The sequence below is a fragment of the Zeus faber genome (genome assembly GCF_960531495.2).
Source record: "Zeus faber genome assembly, chromosome: 7".
Lineage (NCBI taxonomy): Eukaryota > Metazoa > Chordata > Actinopteri > Zeiformes > Zeidae > Zeus > Zeus faber.
The window spans coordinates 15,840,321-15,856,695 of record NC_137203.1 but is presented as its reverse complement, the minus strand read 5'-3'; the positions used below and the strand labels follow the sequence as shown (position 1 = coordinate 15,856,695).

General features: G+C 42.9%; 1 protein-coding gene across 1 annotated transcript in view; it reads right to left on the bottom strand.

Annotated features, from left to right (window-relative positions):
- Nucleotides 1-4,117: 4,117 nt before the first annotated feature.
- LOC307232809 (guanine nucleotide-binding protein subunit alpha-14-like) overlaps nt 4,118-16,375 on the bottom strand; it is a gene marked incomplete at its 3' end in the record, with an annotated part of 13,914 nt that continues 1,656 nt past the window's right edge. Inside the window, exons 2-7 of the mRNA XM_080003983.1 lie at nt 8,283-8,467; nt 5,878-6,032; nt 5,326-5,454; nt 5,093-5,222; nt 4,848-5,001; nt 4,118-4,308 (exon numbers count right to left, since the gene is read on the bottom strand). Coding sequence (XP_079860109.1) covers nt 4,118-4,308; nt 4,848-5,001; nt 5,093-5,222; nt 5,326-5,454; nt 5,878-6,032; nt 8,283-8,467 — 944 coding nt within the window. The remainder of the gene's footprint in view (nt 4,309-4,847; nt 5,002-5,092; nt 5,223-5,325; nt 5,455-5,877; nt 6,033-8,282; nt 8,468-16,375) is intronic.

The following is a 16,375-nucleotide window of genomic DNA, read 5'->3' as shown; positions in this document are numbered from 1 at the left end:
ATGCGATCACCCCGTCCCTTTGAAATTAAGTTACTTCAAGTCTAATGGCGTGACAGGATGACCGAATAAAGAGACACACACACACACACACACACACACACACACACACACACACACACACACACACACACACACACACACACACTTAAAAATGATGAGTATGGAATTTCAATCCACCCCTCTTCAAAAAACTTTCTGCAGTGGGACGGTGGGACTGACCGTGACCCACCCGACCAAGTCCACAGGGACCAGGTAAGGGAGGCTCCCCGCTCGGTTAAATCATATATATACTGTACATGTACACACTTTATTAGGAACACGATACTAATACTGGGTAGGAGCCTCCCTTTGCTCTCAAAACAGCCTCAATTCTTCTTGGCATGGATTCCACAAGATGCTGGAAACTTCCCTTTGGGACTCTGGTCCATGTTGACATGATTGCATCACGCAATTCCTGCAGATTTGTCAGCTGCACATTCATGCTGCAAAACCCCCGTTCGATCACATCCCAAAGGTGTTCTGTTGGATTCGGATCCGGTGGCGGGGAAGGCCACTGAAGAACACTGAGCTCATCGTCATGTTCATGAAAACCAGTTTGAGACGACTTTTGCTTTGTGACACGGTGCGTTATCATGCTGGAAGCAGCCATTAGAGGATGGGTACATTGTGGCCGTGAAGGGGATGCACATGGTAGCAACAACACTCAAATAGGCTGTGGCATTCAAGCGATGATTGATTGGTATTAAAGGGCCCAAAGTGTGCCAACAAAAAAAAAAAATCTCTCACACCATTACACCACCACCACCACCAGCCAGGACTGTTGACACAAGGCAGGTTGGGTCCATGGACTCATGCCGCTGGTGCCAAATTGTGACCCTACCATCTCTGTGCCTTGGCAGAAATGGAGATTCATCAGACCAGGCTACGTTTTTCCAGTCTTCAACCGTCCAGTCTGGGTGAGCCTGTGCCCACTGCTGCCTGAGCTTTCTGTTCTTGGCTGACAGAAGCGGAACCAGACGTGGTTCTGCTGTTGATTTCCATCCCCCTCAAGGTTCCACGTGTTGTGCATTCTCAGATGTTTTTCCGCTCCCCACAATTGTACAGAGTGGTTATCTGAGCAACCGTGGTCTGTCGGTCAGCTCCAACCACTCTGTCCGTTCTCCGTTGACCTCTCTCATCAACGTGCCGTTTCCGTCCGCAGAACTGCAGCTCAGTGGATGTTTTTTTGTTTTTCGCACCGTTCTGAGTAAACTCTGCTGTGCGCGAAAATCCCAGGAGATCAGCAGTTACAGAAATACTCAAACCAGCCCGCCTGGCACCAACGATCCGGCACACAGTCCAAAACACTGAGATTACATTTTTTCTCCATTCTGATGGTTGATGTGAGCATTCACTGAAGCTGCTGACCCGCATCTGCAGGATTGGAGTGAGGAGTGTGAGGATTAATGAAGGCAGCTAGAAGGGAGACGCTAAGTGCTGCCTCGCTAGCCTTGGGTCCCTGTCCGTCTTAGTCCCGTGTGTAGGCTTCCGTGTTCTGCCCGAGGCGTTTGGGCAAAACTCGAGGACGCGCCCAGTTATGTGTCTCACGCCGGAAATGAAGTCGTTTTTTTGAGCATATTTATAGTTTTGTTCAAAGGTTGTGCAGTGTACTTTTTGTGTTTGTGTGTCTTCGGTAGCAGAGTGACAGCATTCATTTGGTTTTCTCAAATGAGGGATAATGTACAGCCAGCCGGGCATTATTCCAAAATTAGCCCCGACGGGGTGATGGGGACTTGTATCAGGTCTTGTATCACTCTGAAGGGGCTTCCGCTTATTACACGGCTACTCCCTAAATAAATGAATACATTGAGACAGAATCTTCATTTCAAATGATTTTACAACTACCGTGTCTAGTTTGTGCATCCGAGCGGGGAAGTGGTTGCCGTGACAGCCGTCATTATTAACGGCCGGCGGTTGTTATTCGGCGATAACCGACCGCGGATTGCGGCTGTTGGCCAATCAGAAACGAGTATTCCACAGAGCCGTGTAATAAAACCAGTTTATTTGTTTCATCTTTCTGTTTGTGTTTATTTGTTTCATCTTTCCGTTTGTAATTGGACTGAGGTGATTCTATGTTTTCTCTTCTCCACACGGGTCATCAGGTGGAATCTTTTTTTCATTCTTTTTATTCTGTCGTTTGTTGCCACCGATTAATCGCTGTCCTGTTGTTGTCAATAAACATTTTCATTTTAGAATCATTTCTCATTCATTGTCTTTCATTCATTTCATTCCTTCTTTTTCATTTATAAAAAAAGTTTCCTTTTTTTATTTCAATGGAAAAACCTCTTCTCAGGTTTTTGTGTGGTGTCTGTATTTGCTGCTACTACTTGTAGGTGAATGGAAGCAAACGTCTTATTTTTGGATCCCTTGCATCAGTAACTTGAGCTACAAACCCTGTTGGACACTGATTGTTGGTGAGAGGGAGAGATTAGTATATTTGCATGTTGTCGGAGTGCTTGGTGTGTTTTTGTCAAGTCTTTCTTTTATATTAGCTGTGGATCTTGTGCACTTTCTCTGCCGGTACCACGCCCAAAACCACACCTATCAATGTGTGCCATCTGTAATTCAAACACACAATGTTTTTTTTTTTGTTTTTGTTTTTTTTTATTAAAACCTTACCATTCGAAAATTTATATTCCATCTGTTGAAAGAAAACGTAAAAAGAAAAAGGTCCTGCTTCGCTCGAGTGAAGAATGCAGTGTTTGCTACAGCATGCTCATCACATCAGAACTCAGTGTCCGTTTTGTTTTGGATCCTGAAAACAAAATCGAATGCGGTGGTTCCTGCTTTTACACCGAGAGTGACCAAAAACAAAACACAAAAAAAACCTGAACTCCTTTAATGCGTTTTACACCCCCCGTCATTCTGCTGGATTAACTAAAAGGGAAAAAGCGTCTTGCTTAATGTTTTAGTACATTTTAGAGGCATGCTATTTTTTATGTTTTACTCCTTGAGCCGCTGTACATTGATCCGAGAGAATCCCATTTGTGTACATATCTATAACAGAATTGCATATTGTAATTTTGTGATTTTTATGTTTTTATACCACAAATATATGAAAATTCTATATAGAAGAAAAGAAAGTCTCGACTATTTAAATTAAATAATGCAATTAATATCTTCCTCGGCTGCTATGTACTCTAATTTTAAAGGTTTGGATTGGTTTTGGGTTTTATGCTATTAATGTAATTAAATATTTCTATTGACTTATTGTCATTTTTTCCTCCTTTTTTTTTTTTTTTTTCGAAGCAATGTAATCACAGAAGCATGTATTGTTACCTGGATTATTTTGTCTTTATTTTCTTTTAATAAAATGTTTTAAATGTGATTAGATTTCAGGATTGTTGAAGAACCTTTGACTATCTTTTCCCATTTCAACCGATCGTTGAAGATGTAATAAACTCACAACAAATTTCAACAAATCTTTAATTAAACAACCATTATTGTGCATTTAAAAACTAGGATAAATATATTTAACATTTCTAAAGACGAAAAGAAATGGGCCCCCCCCCTCCCCCAACATACACACCCAGAAAAGCAGAAAAACTCAGCTGCAGATTATATTTACATCTGAATAAGAAATAGAGTGGTAGTCGCGTTAAACAAGGCACTTGAGCGGCTTGCTGCGTAGTATTTTACAGTACAAGTCTACACAATGTAGAGTAAACATTTTACGTTAAAGGTACCATGCCTTCCCATCACTTTCTAGCTGTGTTGTACAGGGTAAAGCTGTCTTCAATATCGGTTTGAGAACTCAAATGATTCAATTATATTTGTATATTTTCTCATTTTTATTTGAATAAATATGTAATTGACACAGATGATGATAAATATGAACCATTTTCTACCTGGATTGGAAGGAGCCACTTCCTTGGAGGTTTGCTTGGAAGTGCTTCCTTCAGTTCCTGAGTTCCCGGGACAAACTGACCGAGAAATTCAACCCCAACGCAATCTGCATTTTGCTTGCTTCGACTATGTAGTTCTCCACGCTCAAAAACAAAACAAAAAAAAAACCTGTATTTTCATTTTGATACCCAACTTTCAATATGTTTTGCTTCCGCATTTGCACTTCCTCCCGTCAGACCAGGTTGAACTCCTTCAGGTTGTGCCGGAGGATGGTGTCCTTGACGGCCACGAACACGAAGCGGATGTTCTCGGTGTCGGTGGCGCAGGTGAAGTGCGGGTAGATGGTCTTGTCCTTGTCGGGGTTCTGCTCCTGGTACATCTTCAGGATGAACTCCTGCGCCGCTTGGCTGTCCTGCTGCGGCCCTGCGATGTCACAGTCATAGTCGTACGATGTATATTCAGTCACCAAACGGTACACCGGGCTGCCGCTTTGGGCTCGCAACTTTTAGGGAGGGGCGCATTTAGTGTGCTAGATTAAAAGTACATGAATTTTTTGTCAGCCTTTTATCCAGTAACAAGTTGAACATCTTATAGTTTCCTTAGGGCCGAGAGCCCTATTGAAGTGAAGTGAGTTGGATTGTAAAATAAGAACTGGAAGCTGTAAATCCCCTTGCAGCTTGCAAACGCTTTGTTTATCGAAGTAGGTGATCGAAGGAATGGGTCGTTCATGCGTGCATGAAATGATCCTAAAAATGGCCACGTGAACGGCGCGGTTGAATCCACAGCGCTATCTATCAGGTGGACCCAAATTTCGAAAACGTAACATTCGATCGACTCGAATGTCACAGGCTGGACAGTGGTTTTTCTGTGCATCAGAAGAACATGTTTTTGGGGGGTGGGGGACAAAGTGTTCAGGATTTTCCAGGCACACACTGTATCCAAAACACGACACTCGAACCAACCTGTGAAGTCGGGGAAGTAGCTGGCGAGGTGGGAGTACATGATCTTCTCCTGCAGGATGTCGGTCTTGTTGAGGAAGAGGATGACGGAGGAGCGCTGGAACCAGGGGTAGGTGATGATGGTCTTGAACAGCGCCTTGCTCTCCTCCATGCGGTTCTGACGGGTATCGAGCCATGAATTGCATATACGATACGATAAGTGATGAAATCTGGTGCCTCTCCGAGGCGACGGCGAACCGGGTCCTCACCTCGTAGTCACACTCGGCCAGGACCTGGTCGTACTCGCTGAGTGCCACCAGGAAGATGATGGAGGTGACGCTCTCAAAGCAGTGGATCCACTTCCTCCTTTCCGACCTTTGACCCCCCACGTCCACCATCCTGCCAAGACGGGGGCCAATGGGCTCAGTGAGGGATGCTCGGGGCGTGGCTGATAACGGTATTTAGTATTAGTAGTTATACAACGTGCACTATACTTTCCCACCTGAAAATGGCGTTCTCCATGTCGAAGGGGTATTCTATGATGCCCGTGGTGGGGACGCGGACTCTCAGGATGTCCTGCAGGCTGGGCACGTAAGAGGGCTCCGCGATGCGGTCCACGTCACTAAGGTAGCTGCAAAATATTTAGAAAGGAAAAACAGACGGCAGAAGAAGAAAGGCAAACACGGAAGCATTAAAGGAGCTCCCTGACCCTGCAACGACCCAACACAATGACACCAAAGAATTGCAAAAATGTACGATAAACCATAAAAAATAAACTGAAAAATAAGACGGAAAAAAAAAAATCATTAACAATAAAACAGCTATGCAATGTGCAATAAACCTAATAATAAACAATACATTTATATTTGGCAGAATCCTTCCAGTATCTTCTACTGCTGTTTGATAAGGAAGTGCATCCATTATTAGTGGGTTGTATCAGCGACAAGCTCCGTCCCATCGATGAGCGGAGCATGTGCAGTATGTGTGCGTAAATGTGGTGATGCCGTTTTTCGATCTGTCCTCTCTCCGTCTTTCCTTTCCTCCTCTCGCTCACTATTTGGTGGAGTCGGAGAGCTGGTACTCCCGGCGTCGGTCGTAGCACTGCTGCACTCCTCCATCCTTCCACAGCCTCCTGACGGCCTCAGCGTGGCTTTGTTCCAGGGCGTCCACGTTGTCCACCTCCACCCCCAGCACACAGTTTGCATGGCCCTGCGCACGCACACACACACACACACACACACACACACATAAATAAACACACAGCTACGATAAGGTGTAATGGGAGAGTGACCCAAATGTGACCTTTTCTCGCTACTACTTTTTTGCCCGGAAACCAGGTGTGAGGTACAGAAGGTAGGGAGGTCTGGAGGGAGGGTGGTCAATTATTTCAGTAGAATATTTTGATTCTTCAGCCTGACTCCTTCTATTGTTATTTATTACCATAAGTGTAGCTGTGGTGCATAGTTACAGTAATAATAATAATAATAATAATAATAAATATAGCTACAGGCAGCAATACACGGGGTCCATTTTAGTCGTGTTAGGTATGTATTACATTTTGCAGATTTTCCGTAATCCGGCATCAAACTACAGAATTCAGCCTGACTCTGACCCGAATTTGTTGTGTCCAACTATTTTTTGACTGTCCAGCCATAACAGTCATCTTTATTCTTTGCCCTTATTTTGTAATTATTTTGTAATTACATAAACTTTGTAATTATTTTATATAACAAACACATTAAATACGTGTTATTTCACAAACATAATAAATACATGTTACTTTCAATTTGTACCTTATTGCACTTATTGTGCTAACAATCTACAATTGAAGAACTCAGTTAAATAGCTAAATAGATGCATTGCCTGTAATGTAATACAGACAACATTTATTGGACATTAACATTGATTTGGAATTTGACTTATTATGGAAGCGCTCCTCACTATTTAACGCGTTCTCCCTTCTCATTTACGTCTGCTACGTTCAGCTGTAGGATGCAGCTTCCTACAGCTGAATGAAGTTTCTCTGAAACAATCGTCCATTAATGCCTCTAAAACAAACCCTGTTATAATTCACCGTGTTGTCGGTGGAAGTAGAGCTGCAACCACAGAGACGGAAAGTCGACGTTTGGTCTGGTGGGGGGGCAATAATGAAGTATTTAGGGAAGTTTGACCGGTTAATGCCGTAGGGGGCAACGGTGACCTGGTAACACATTACATTACATTACATTACATGCGCGCACACACACATATACACACGCGCACACACACACACACACACACACACACACACACACACACGCACACGCACACATGCGCACACACGCACACACGCACACACGCACGCACGTGTATCAAACCACTACAGGGCGATTGATTCTACGGCATGCACGGCGCGAATGGACGTTCTGAGCCACAACCTGCACATTTATAAGGAATTTTTCAGACGAAATTTGACTGGAAGTAGCCGAACGTCCGGCTACTTCCTGTCAAATTAAGTCAGTTTTTCAGTCATTTCTGTTCCGTGTGTGGATCGATTTGCATGAAACTCGAGCCACGAGCTCTCTGCGATGTTCCGGTTCCAACGACACTTCAACCGCGGTTCGCCCTGTTCCGGAAAGTTTTAGCCCGAAAAGTGCCAAGGAGGGGGAAAATAATAATAATCAGAATAAAATAATAATAATAGAGCCGGGATGGACCCCTAATAATTGTGGGTTAAAGTTAACTCTGCCTCAGTTTGGTTTAAAGAAAATATACTGGATCTGAGGTAGGAGATGGACAAAAAAATATATATATCTATTGAGTGGGAAAAAAATTCTTTAAAGGACCATAACGCTGTAAAATTATCACCTGATCCCACTGATTTTTCAATATATTTTTTTTATGATGTATTATTCTTGTTACTTAATTTTGCCATATTTTAGATTTGAGAAATCAATGGAATTTTCCCATTCCTTTCAAAATAAATTTTCAAATAAGTAAATTACAAATTAAGTACCTATCACGAATCACAAAATATGGATTTGTGTTACTGTAGTTCCGTGGGACCAGAAGCTCATTTAAAAAATATATATTTCTTTTTTTTTATTTTTCACGTGAAAAATCTAAAGATAATCGAAAAAAAACATATAAAAATGTTTGCTACTGTATGGTCGGGGGTAAAATGTGAAATGTGTGTGCCGAACAGGAAGCTAGGCCAAAACTCCATTTGAAACCGGTACTGTCCTCTTAACTTGAGATCAATTTTTTTGTGTCGTTTTGTTTGCCTTTGTTTTGTACGTCCCAAGCTCATACTCAAGCTCAGGTGAGGTTGTCCCACCCGTTCGTGTCTGGCATTGCTGGAACTGGGACTGAAGCTTTCTCCTTCTGGTAGTTCCTTTGAAATCCTCCAGTCCACCGACAGGAACAGGATTTATCTGACTGAGTATGAGCTGGCGCCCGCCTCGGACCCGGCGGAGGTACCTGGCTCTCGGGGTCGGAGAAGGGGATGCCCAGCACCTCCATGGCTCGCAGCATGGCCTGCACGGCGGTGTAGATGTTCTGGTAGACCAGCTTGGCGTAGCTCCGCTTTTCCTCCTCCGTGTAGCCGCCGCCGTGGATGATCCTCATCTGTTTGATGAAGGTGCTCTTGCCGCTCTCCCCGGTACCTGAGAGCCACGCAGCGGAGGAAACGAATCATCAATTATAAATGACACATTTGAGAGGTTTTTTTTTTTACACCCGCCGCAGAGAACGGCATATGAAATGGGGGCTCTAAAAACAGTTGCAAAGGGTGCCCTAGACGGTTCCAGCGGCGGTTCTTCTTCAGGAAATAAAGTGCACTGAAGAATAAAAAGCCGCGCAACTGTCAGTCATGCAGCCGCCTCGGCTCTTTTTTATCCACGACGGTTTTCAAATTGAGGCGGAATGTGTTTTTGGTGCAGAAGCTGAATAGCCGCGCTGGAGCCTCTGGAACGCCTTCCCTCCGGATTTAAGATCTCTGGACTCCGCCGACACCTTTAACAAGCTGCTACGGCACAGGCAGCGCTGGCTTTTGTTTAGTTCTGTTCGTTTACTCCTATTTTATTTCCTGTGGAGCACTCCGACGGGTGCCACATAAATAATCTTCACTTACTTGCTTACACTGAGCATCTTAAAGAACGGGTGAACGAAACAACGGCTCGCGAGCCCGATGAAGATTGCGTTACGAGTTACAAAGAAAAAACAGCCTTGATGCTGTAACAATGCGGCCCGCCGTCGTGTTGGTAAAGGGATACTAAGGCACGCCGAATGAAGTGAATCTATATTTGACTTCCAACAGGATCCTCGTCGATATGTGGGGTGGGGGAAGTGGATTAGCAGCACTCTGCCCATCAGCGATCTTAAGCAACCAAAGCACTTAGAGCTCCAGTGTCTCGGTGGCCGACAGCACGGGCCCATGACTGGACTGAAAGTTGTTCGGGCGAAATGAAGCTGGAGGCCGAGGATCGCTCACGTCAGAAGTCCGCCCAGAAAAAACTGCCGTAGTTAAAAATAATAATAATAATAATCGTTGTTTTCGCCGAGTTTAATTAAACGTGGAAGCAGTTAGTGTTCTATAATCATAATCATTTTTGAGATATTTTTGCTGTAAATGAACGGCAACAGATTCAATGTCATTTGCAGGGTTGTAAATGATGTCACCCCCGATCATCTTCGTTGAGGTTATGCCATGTATTATTTTTTTTTTTGTCGTTGCTGTAAAACATCAAAAATAAAAGTCATCCCAAAGGCCATTCCCCTCCGCTGGTTTGTACACATTTGTGACACCAGATGACTACATCAGGTCCTGGAGATGCTGCATTCAAACCTCCTGGACATGGTTGAATATTGTCTGTCACCTTCTAAGGACTTTCATCCTTCTCTCCCCCAAATAATAAATGTATTGCCCAGGCGCCCCTTTGCAACAAAATCCTTAAAATGGTCACCACCCAATTCCTGGAAATGACTGATGGTGGTACCTCCATTAGCACAACGCAGAACCCGCCTTGTCAGAGTCCCAAATGACTTACTCATACACAAAGATTGTGGCCAACAGCCAGTTTGTGATCTCTGCCACATGGTTTTCCTCGTCCCTCTGCATTATCTATTGAAATGATACTTCTCTGCAATGATTGGTGACACTGTCTCTTTATCACCCGCTCTCGCACGTGGGGTCCCCCAGGGCCCGGTGCTCGGTCCCATGTTATTCTCCCTCGACGTGCTTTTCACTGATGCTATTATAGGTCTAGTCAATATCATTTGATACCATTGCCATGTTACAGCTGCGTATCAGCTGTAACCTCCCAACAACCCTAATTAGATCGCTGCTATACATAACTTTGAATGACCCAACCGGCACAATCCAAGCACAAACAAATTAAATTCCGAGCAAGGCCTGCCTGACATCTGTTCATGTCAAAGTACTTCAAGATATCGTGATGTCACGGTATCTCACTTTATGTCACACTACTTCATGATGTTATGCTATTTATGAAGATGTCACGTCAACACACAATGGGACACAATGGGGTAGAAAACGATGTCATTCATATATACATGTCTTCATTGATATTTGGAGGTTCAAAACGGCAGACATGTTTATTTCAAATTTTCTTTTCCACTTTTGGTCCATTCTGACATGTTGGGGTGGAAAAGCAACGTCAATAATACAAATCGTCCTTGCTACATCCCAGCTAGCCGCATGATTTGTATCAACGTTTCGCTTAAATGCGCCGCATCTGTTCTCTGTCTCCTCCGCCTCTTGCAGCCAGAGCTTCGATTTATCGGATCCATCTGAAACGCCATTTGTTAAACAAATATGTGTGTGTTGACTTTGTTCCATATTTGATTAAGTCAATGTGTGACACAGTCGGAGTTTGTTTCTGTTTCTGTTTGTGTGGGACGGTACAGCTCACCTCCTGGATACTCAGTAAAGCGGGCAAAAACCAGACCTTGAATCCGTGTCTGTGAGCCGAGGGAAGTTTTTCGGAGCGACTTTTCCCTCCGTTCCTGCGAGGCTTTGCATGAAGAAGCTCCGCTCCGCCGAACAAGCGACGCCATTTGAATGCATCTTGTTTACAAGTCAAGTTTCTCGGAGACGCCTCGGCGCTCTGGGAAGACGAGCAGGTAAATGCGGCGCCGGAGGCAGATCCCCGCCCCGGACCTCCGCGGGTCATCGGTCAATCTGGCTCCAGCTAAAATGTCCCCTGTGACTCCGGTGAGACACTCCGTACCGAGCAAACCGGCGCCGGATCCCATCTTCTTAGGGATCTGGGATTGGGGTCCTGGCCACAAACACAACTCCGCGGCGAAATGTCATCATTTCTTGAGCCACTGTTTTGGTTCTAAGCCCTGATCGGTATACTGCTCTTACCTGTACGTTCGCTGAAATGCGTCTAACTACTCTAGTCAGTGAGGGCTGAGTCCCTCGAAATTAAATTTGATTGGATAATTACAAGGAGCGCCAGCTATCGCCATCTCCGGCTTTCTTTACTCGAGTGGCACACGTCGCCTTATGTCCGTCCAAAAGATTGAGAAACTGAGAGAAGCAGCAACGGTGGCGCACGTGCAACCCACTGTGGGTCCGGGTGCAGGACGGAGAAAGGAACCGACAAGAAAGGCATGATTTCCACACACTGAAAACTCATCACACAGCGATGTGCCACTTCGCCTGATGGAGGTTGGGTTATGTAAATGCGACATTGTAAATTGCGCCACAAACAACATCTGCGTTATCGTAGCGAAGCCCTGTCAGTTCTTCAAAGCATGGAAATACCACTTCCACAGTGCAGTCCCTTCAAACAGAAAACACCAGGTAAAGGCACCACTTGTCACTTGAACAATGCATAAAACAAATTAGTTCCCAGGAAAGGCAGGGTATACACTTCGTGTGAGCCACACGGTATGACTCATTATTCAAACACTAATCCCCGACTGTGAACTTATAACAGTCAAAATAGAGGCACCCAACCAATCGCTATGCAGTATAATATTATTTATTTTAACGGATAAGACTTCCAAACGTTTTTGTTCCAAACAGCGGAAATATTTCTAACCTGGAAATTTTTATTAGCTATTGTCCCATGGCAGGCGGTGAGAGAATCGAATCAATATAATATTTATTTAATCCCTTCTATGATACCCATTTTGTAATTGCTTTTCTTTTATTCTTGTCCTGTTATGTTTCATCGTTCTTTCTTTCTTTCTCTTTTTTTTTATTTTATTTTTTTTTACTATAGTAGCAAAGAGCTTCAGATGGAAACTAAACAAGTAACACAGTGTTGATATGATGCGATCACCCCGTCCCTTTGAAATTAAGTTACTTCAAGTCTAATGGCGTGACAGGATGACCGAATAAAGAGACACACACACACACACACACACACACACACACACACACACACACACACACACACACACACACACACACACACACACACACACACACACACTTAAAAATGATGAGTATGGAATTTCAATCCACCCCTCTTCAAAAAACTTTCTGCAGTGGGACGGTGGGACTGACCGTGACCCACCCGACCAAGTCCACAGGGACCAGGTAAGGGAGGCTCCCCGCTCGGTTAAATCATATATATACTGTACATGTACACACTTTATTAGGAACACGATACTAATACTGGGTAGGAGCCTCCCTTTGCTCTCAAAACAGCCTCAATTCTTCTTGGCATGGATTCCACAAGATGCTGGAAACTTCCCTTTGGGACTCTGGTCCATGTTGACATGATTGCATCACGCAATTCCTGCAGATTTGTCAGCTGCACATTCATGCTGCAAAACCCCCGTTCGATCACATCCCAAAGGTGTTCTGTTGGATCGGATCCGGTGGCGGGGAAGGCCACTGAAGAACACTGAGCTCATCGTCATGTTCATGAAAACCAGTTTGAGACGACTTTTGCTTTGTGACACGGTGCGTTATCATGCTGGAAGCAGCCATTAGAGGATGGGTACATTGTGGCCGTGAAGGGGATGCACATGGTAGCAACAACACTCAAATAGGCTGTGGCATTCAAGCGATGATTGATTGGTATTAAAGGGCCCAAAGTGTGCCAAGAAAAAAATCTCTCACACCATTACACCACCACCACCACCACCACCAGCCTGGACTGTTGACACAAGGCAGGTTGGGTCCATGGACTCATGCCGCTGGTGCCAAATTGTGACCCTACCATCTCTGTGCCTTGGCAGAAATGGAGATTCATCAGACCAGGCTACGTTTTTCCAGTCTTCAACCGTCCAGTCTCGGTGAGCCTGTGCCCACTGCTGCCTGAGCTTTTTGTTCTTGGCTGACAGAAGCGGAACCAGACGTGGTTCTGCTGTTGATTTCCATCCCCCTCAAGGTTCCACGTGTTGTGCATTCTCAGATGTTTTTCCGCTCCCCACAATTGTACAGAGTGGTTATCTGAGCAACCGTGGTCTGTCGGTCAGCTCCAACCCCTCTGTCCATTCTCCGTTGACCTCTCTCATCAACGTGCCGTTTCCGTCCGCAGAACTGCAGCTCAGTGGATGTTTTTTTGTTTTTCGCACCGTTCTGAGTAAACTCTGCTGTGCGCGAAAATCCCAGGAGATCAGCAGTTACAGAAATACTCAAACCAGCCCGCCTGGCACCAACGATCCGGCACACAGTCCAAAACACTGAGATTACATTTTTTCTCCATTCTGATGGTTGATGTGAGCATTCACTGAAGCTGCTGACCCGCATCTGCAGGATTTAGGCACTGCTGCCACACGATTGGCTGATTAGATAATTGCATTAATAAGTAGGTGTACAGGTGTTCATAATAATTGGTTCGTGAGTGTATATATATATATATATATATATATATATATACATAGCAATTATATATGTAATTGCTTTCTAAAATTTTAGCTAGAACCTTTTTCCCATACTAATTAGAGAGGTTTTTATAAAAGGCCGAAATTCAACTCACATGTTAGACGTCTCTTTAATGTTATTCAGGCCTTTGAACAAAAATCTGTAGACGGCCTAGTGCTTTCCCGAGACGCAGAGAAAGCATTCGGCCAAGTTGGGAGCTGTTTTTTATTTTAAATATTAGAAAAACTTGGCCTCTGTAATCATTTTGTAAATGTGTATAATGCATAATGCATAATACTTGTATAATAACCCTCAAGCTGCAGTCATGACTAATGGGTTAAGCTCAAAGTACTTTTTGATGCATAGGGGTGCCGGGCAGGGCTGTCCTCTGTCACCTCTCTTATTTGCATTAGCTATCGAGCCGCTGGCTGAGGCCATTAGAAAGATGCCCTCTATATATGGTTTACAAGTCGGAGATGTATGCCATAAAATAACTCTTTATGCTGATGACCTGCTCCTGTTTTTATATAACCCTGAGGCATCAGATCCAGCTCTCATTAGGATGATCGACCTGTTTTGTACATTTCCTGGATATAAGATCAAGATCAAGATATAAGATTGTGCCCCTGGAAAGCCTTGCTTTATACTATGCCATCCTTTCCTTTCGGACGGGCCCCCTCTGGTTTTGTCTATTTAGGTATTTTTGTTACCCCATCATTTAATCCAATGTATAAAGCCGATTTTGTTCCATTACTTGGTCAAATAAGACAAGATTTAGAGTGCTAGAACTCACTTCCTGTCTCCTGGTTAGGATGAATGGCCCTGGTAAAAATCAATCTTGTTACCCAGATCGCTTTATGCCATTGAAAATGATTCCCATATTGTTTTCGAATAGGGTCCTAAACGATTTGAATACTTGGCTCAGCTCCTTCATACGGAGTAAACGTAGAACTTGACTGAAAATGGCAGCACTGCAGTTGCCAGGCTCTATGGGTGGATTTGCCAAATATCCAAGTATATGCACTCATTTATAAGTGTGCTCACTTATAAATGGGATATGTGAATGGGTAACTGGACATTGAATCATCATTATCAAAATGGAGATTACAAGATCTACTATTTTTTAGGAAATGTTAAGAATGTAAGAGTTGACTGTGCCAATCCGATAACTATAAATAATTCCAAGGCCTGTAGATAAGTCGAGGAGGGGAGGTTCAAATTAAACTTCGTCATTTACCACAATCATTGACAATCATGGATTTTTGCCAGGAACGTTTGGTTTTGGCTTCCGGCAATGGGATAACAAAGATACAACCGAATTGGGAGACATATTTTCAAATAGTAGTCTGATGTCATTTGAACAAATTATACGTGAATACCAGCTCGCAAAGCAAGTTGTTTTTTTGTTTCTTACAAATAAGGCACTTTATTACTTAGTTTGTTCTATGATGTAATGAGTGTCATGTCTCCTATTAGAACACAGAGGGTTAAAGGTGCTTGGGGGAATGAACTGTTAGTGACTATTGATAAGGAGACATGGGAAGATGTTTGGGGTTTTGCCAAAAAGATATATATCTGTACTCGAACAAAGGCAGTCCAGTTTAGAATTATACACATAATACATATAGTATATCCCCTAAATGCAGGCACTCTTTTAACCCCTCATTTGCCAATGGTCATGTCATAAATTACAAGTATTGCTTTGAAATATTGTGTGAAATGGAAAAGGTATTTGATAACAATTTAGAAATCAATCCAATGTTATTGATCCTGGGCCTCCCAAGTGGAAATATAAGTACTGTAGCTGGCAAAAGTTTATATAACATTCTGACTTTTGCTTCTGGAAGAAAAATATTAATATTTCTACAATTGACGATCAAAAAGGAAAGTTGTATTTGAGCTGGTTCCTTTGGAATATCTTACAAATATTCTACACACAAAACAGATCAGTTCTACTGAATTATCTTGGACCTTATCTTCCTTCCATTATTTTAAAAGGAGTCTCTTGTAGCTGAACTCTTGTAACCTGTGACTTACCTGCATTATACTGTACAGTAAGCCATTTCTTGTAACCTCCTGTTTATGTTTGCTGACCTGAGGTGCTTTTTTGTATGTTGTTTGTTTGCTTGTTTTATTGCTTATATATTTTTCTTGTTATTATTGTTCTTGTGGGAAAAATAAGAAAATCCAATAAATATATTTATCAATGTTTATCTATTGTTTTTTACAAAGTAACTTAATGTAATTTACCAACTGCAACCACTATTTGTGGAGGAGGTTTTCCACAGGATACACCCACCTCTTTGTCTGGTAGTTTCTTTCATTCATATTTTCATTTTCTAAGCCTAATGTCCATATACAGAATTAACCTATATCAATTAAATGCATTTTTGCTTGTTTGCTTTGCCTTGATTGTTACTATTAGATTAGATTGTTAGATTACTTTTATTAATGTCAAGCACTTTCTGAATGGCATGTTGTGTATGAAAGGTGCTATATAAATAAAGGTAATTTATTATTATTATTATTATTATTATTATTATTATTATATATTTTTTTAATGTAAAATATAGACCCTTCTCAACAGTATCGGGTAAAAAGATCACGTTATTCACGTTATATTTGATCTATTTCAGTACAATCCACTGCAATTGTTTTTTTATTCTGTGTAATCTGGATTTGTGGCTGTTGTATTTACCATATATACTGTATATTATTATTG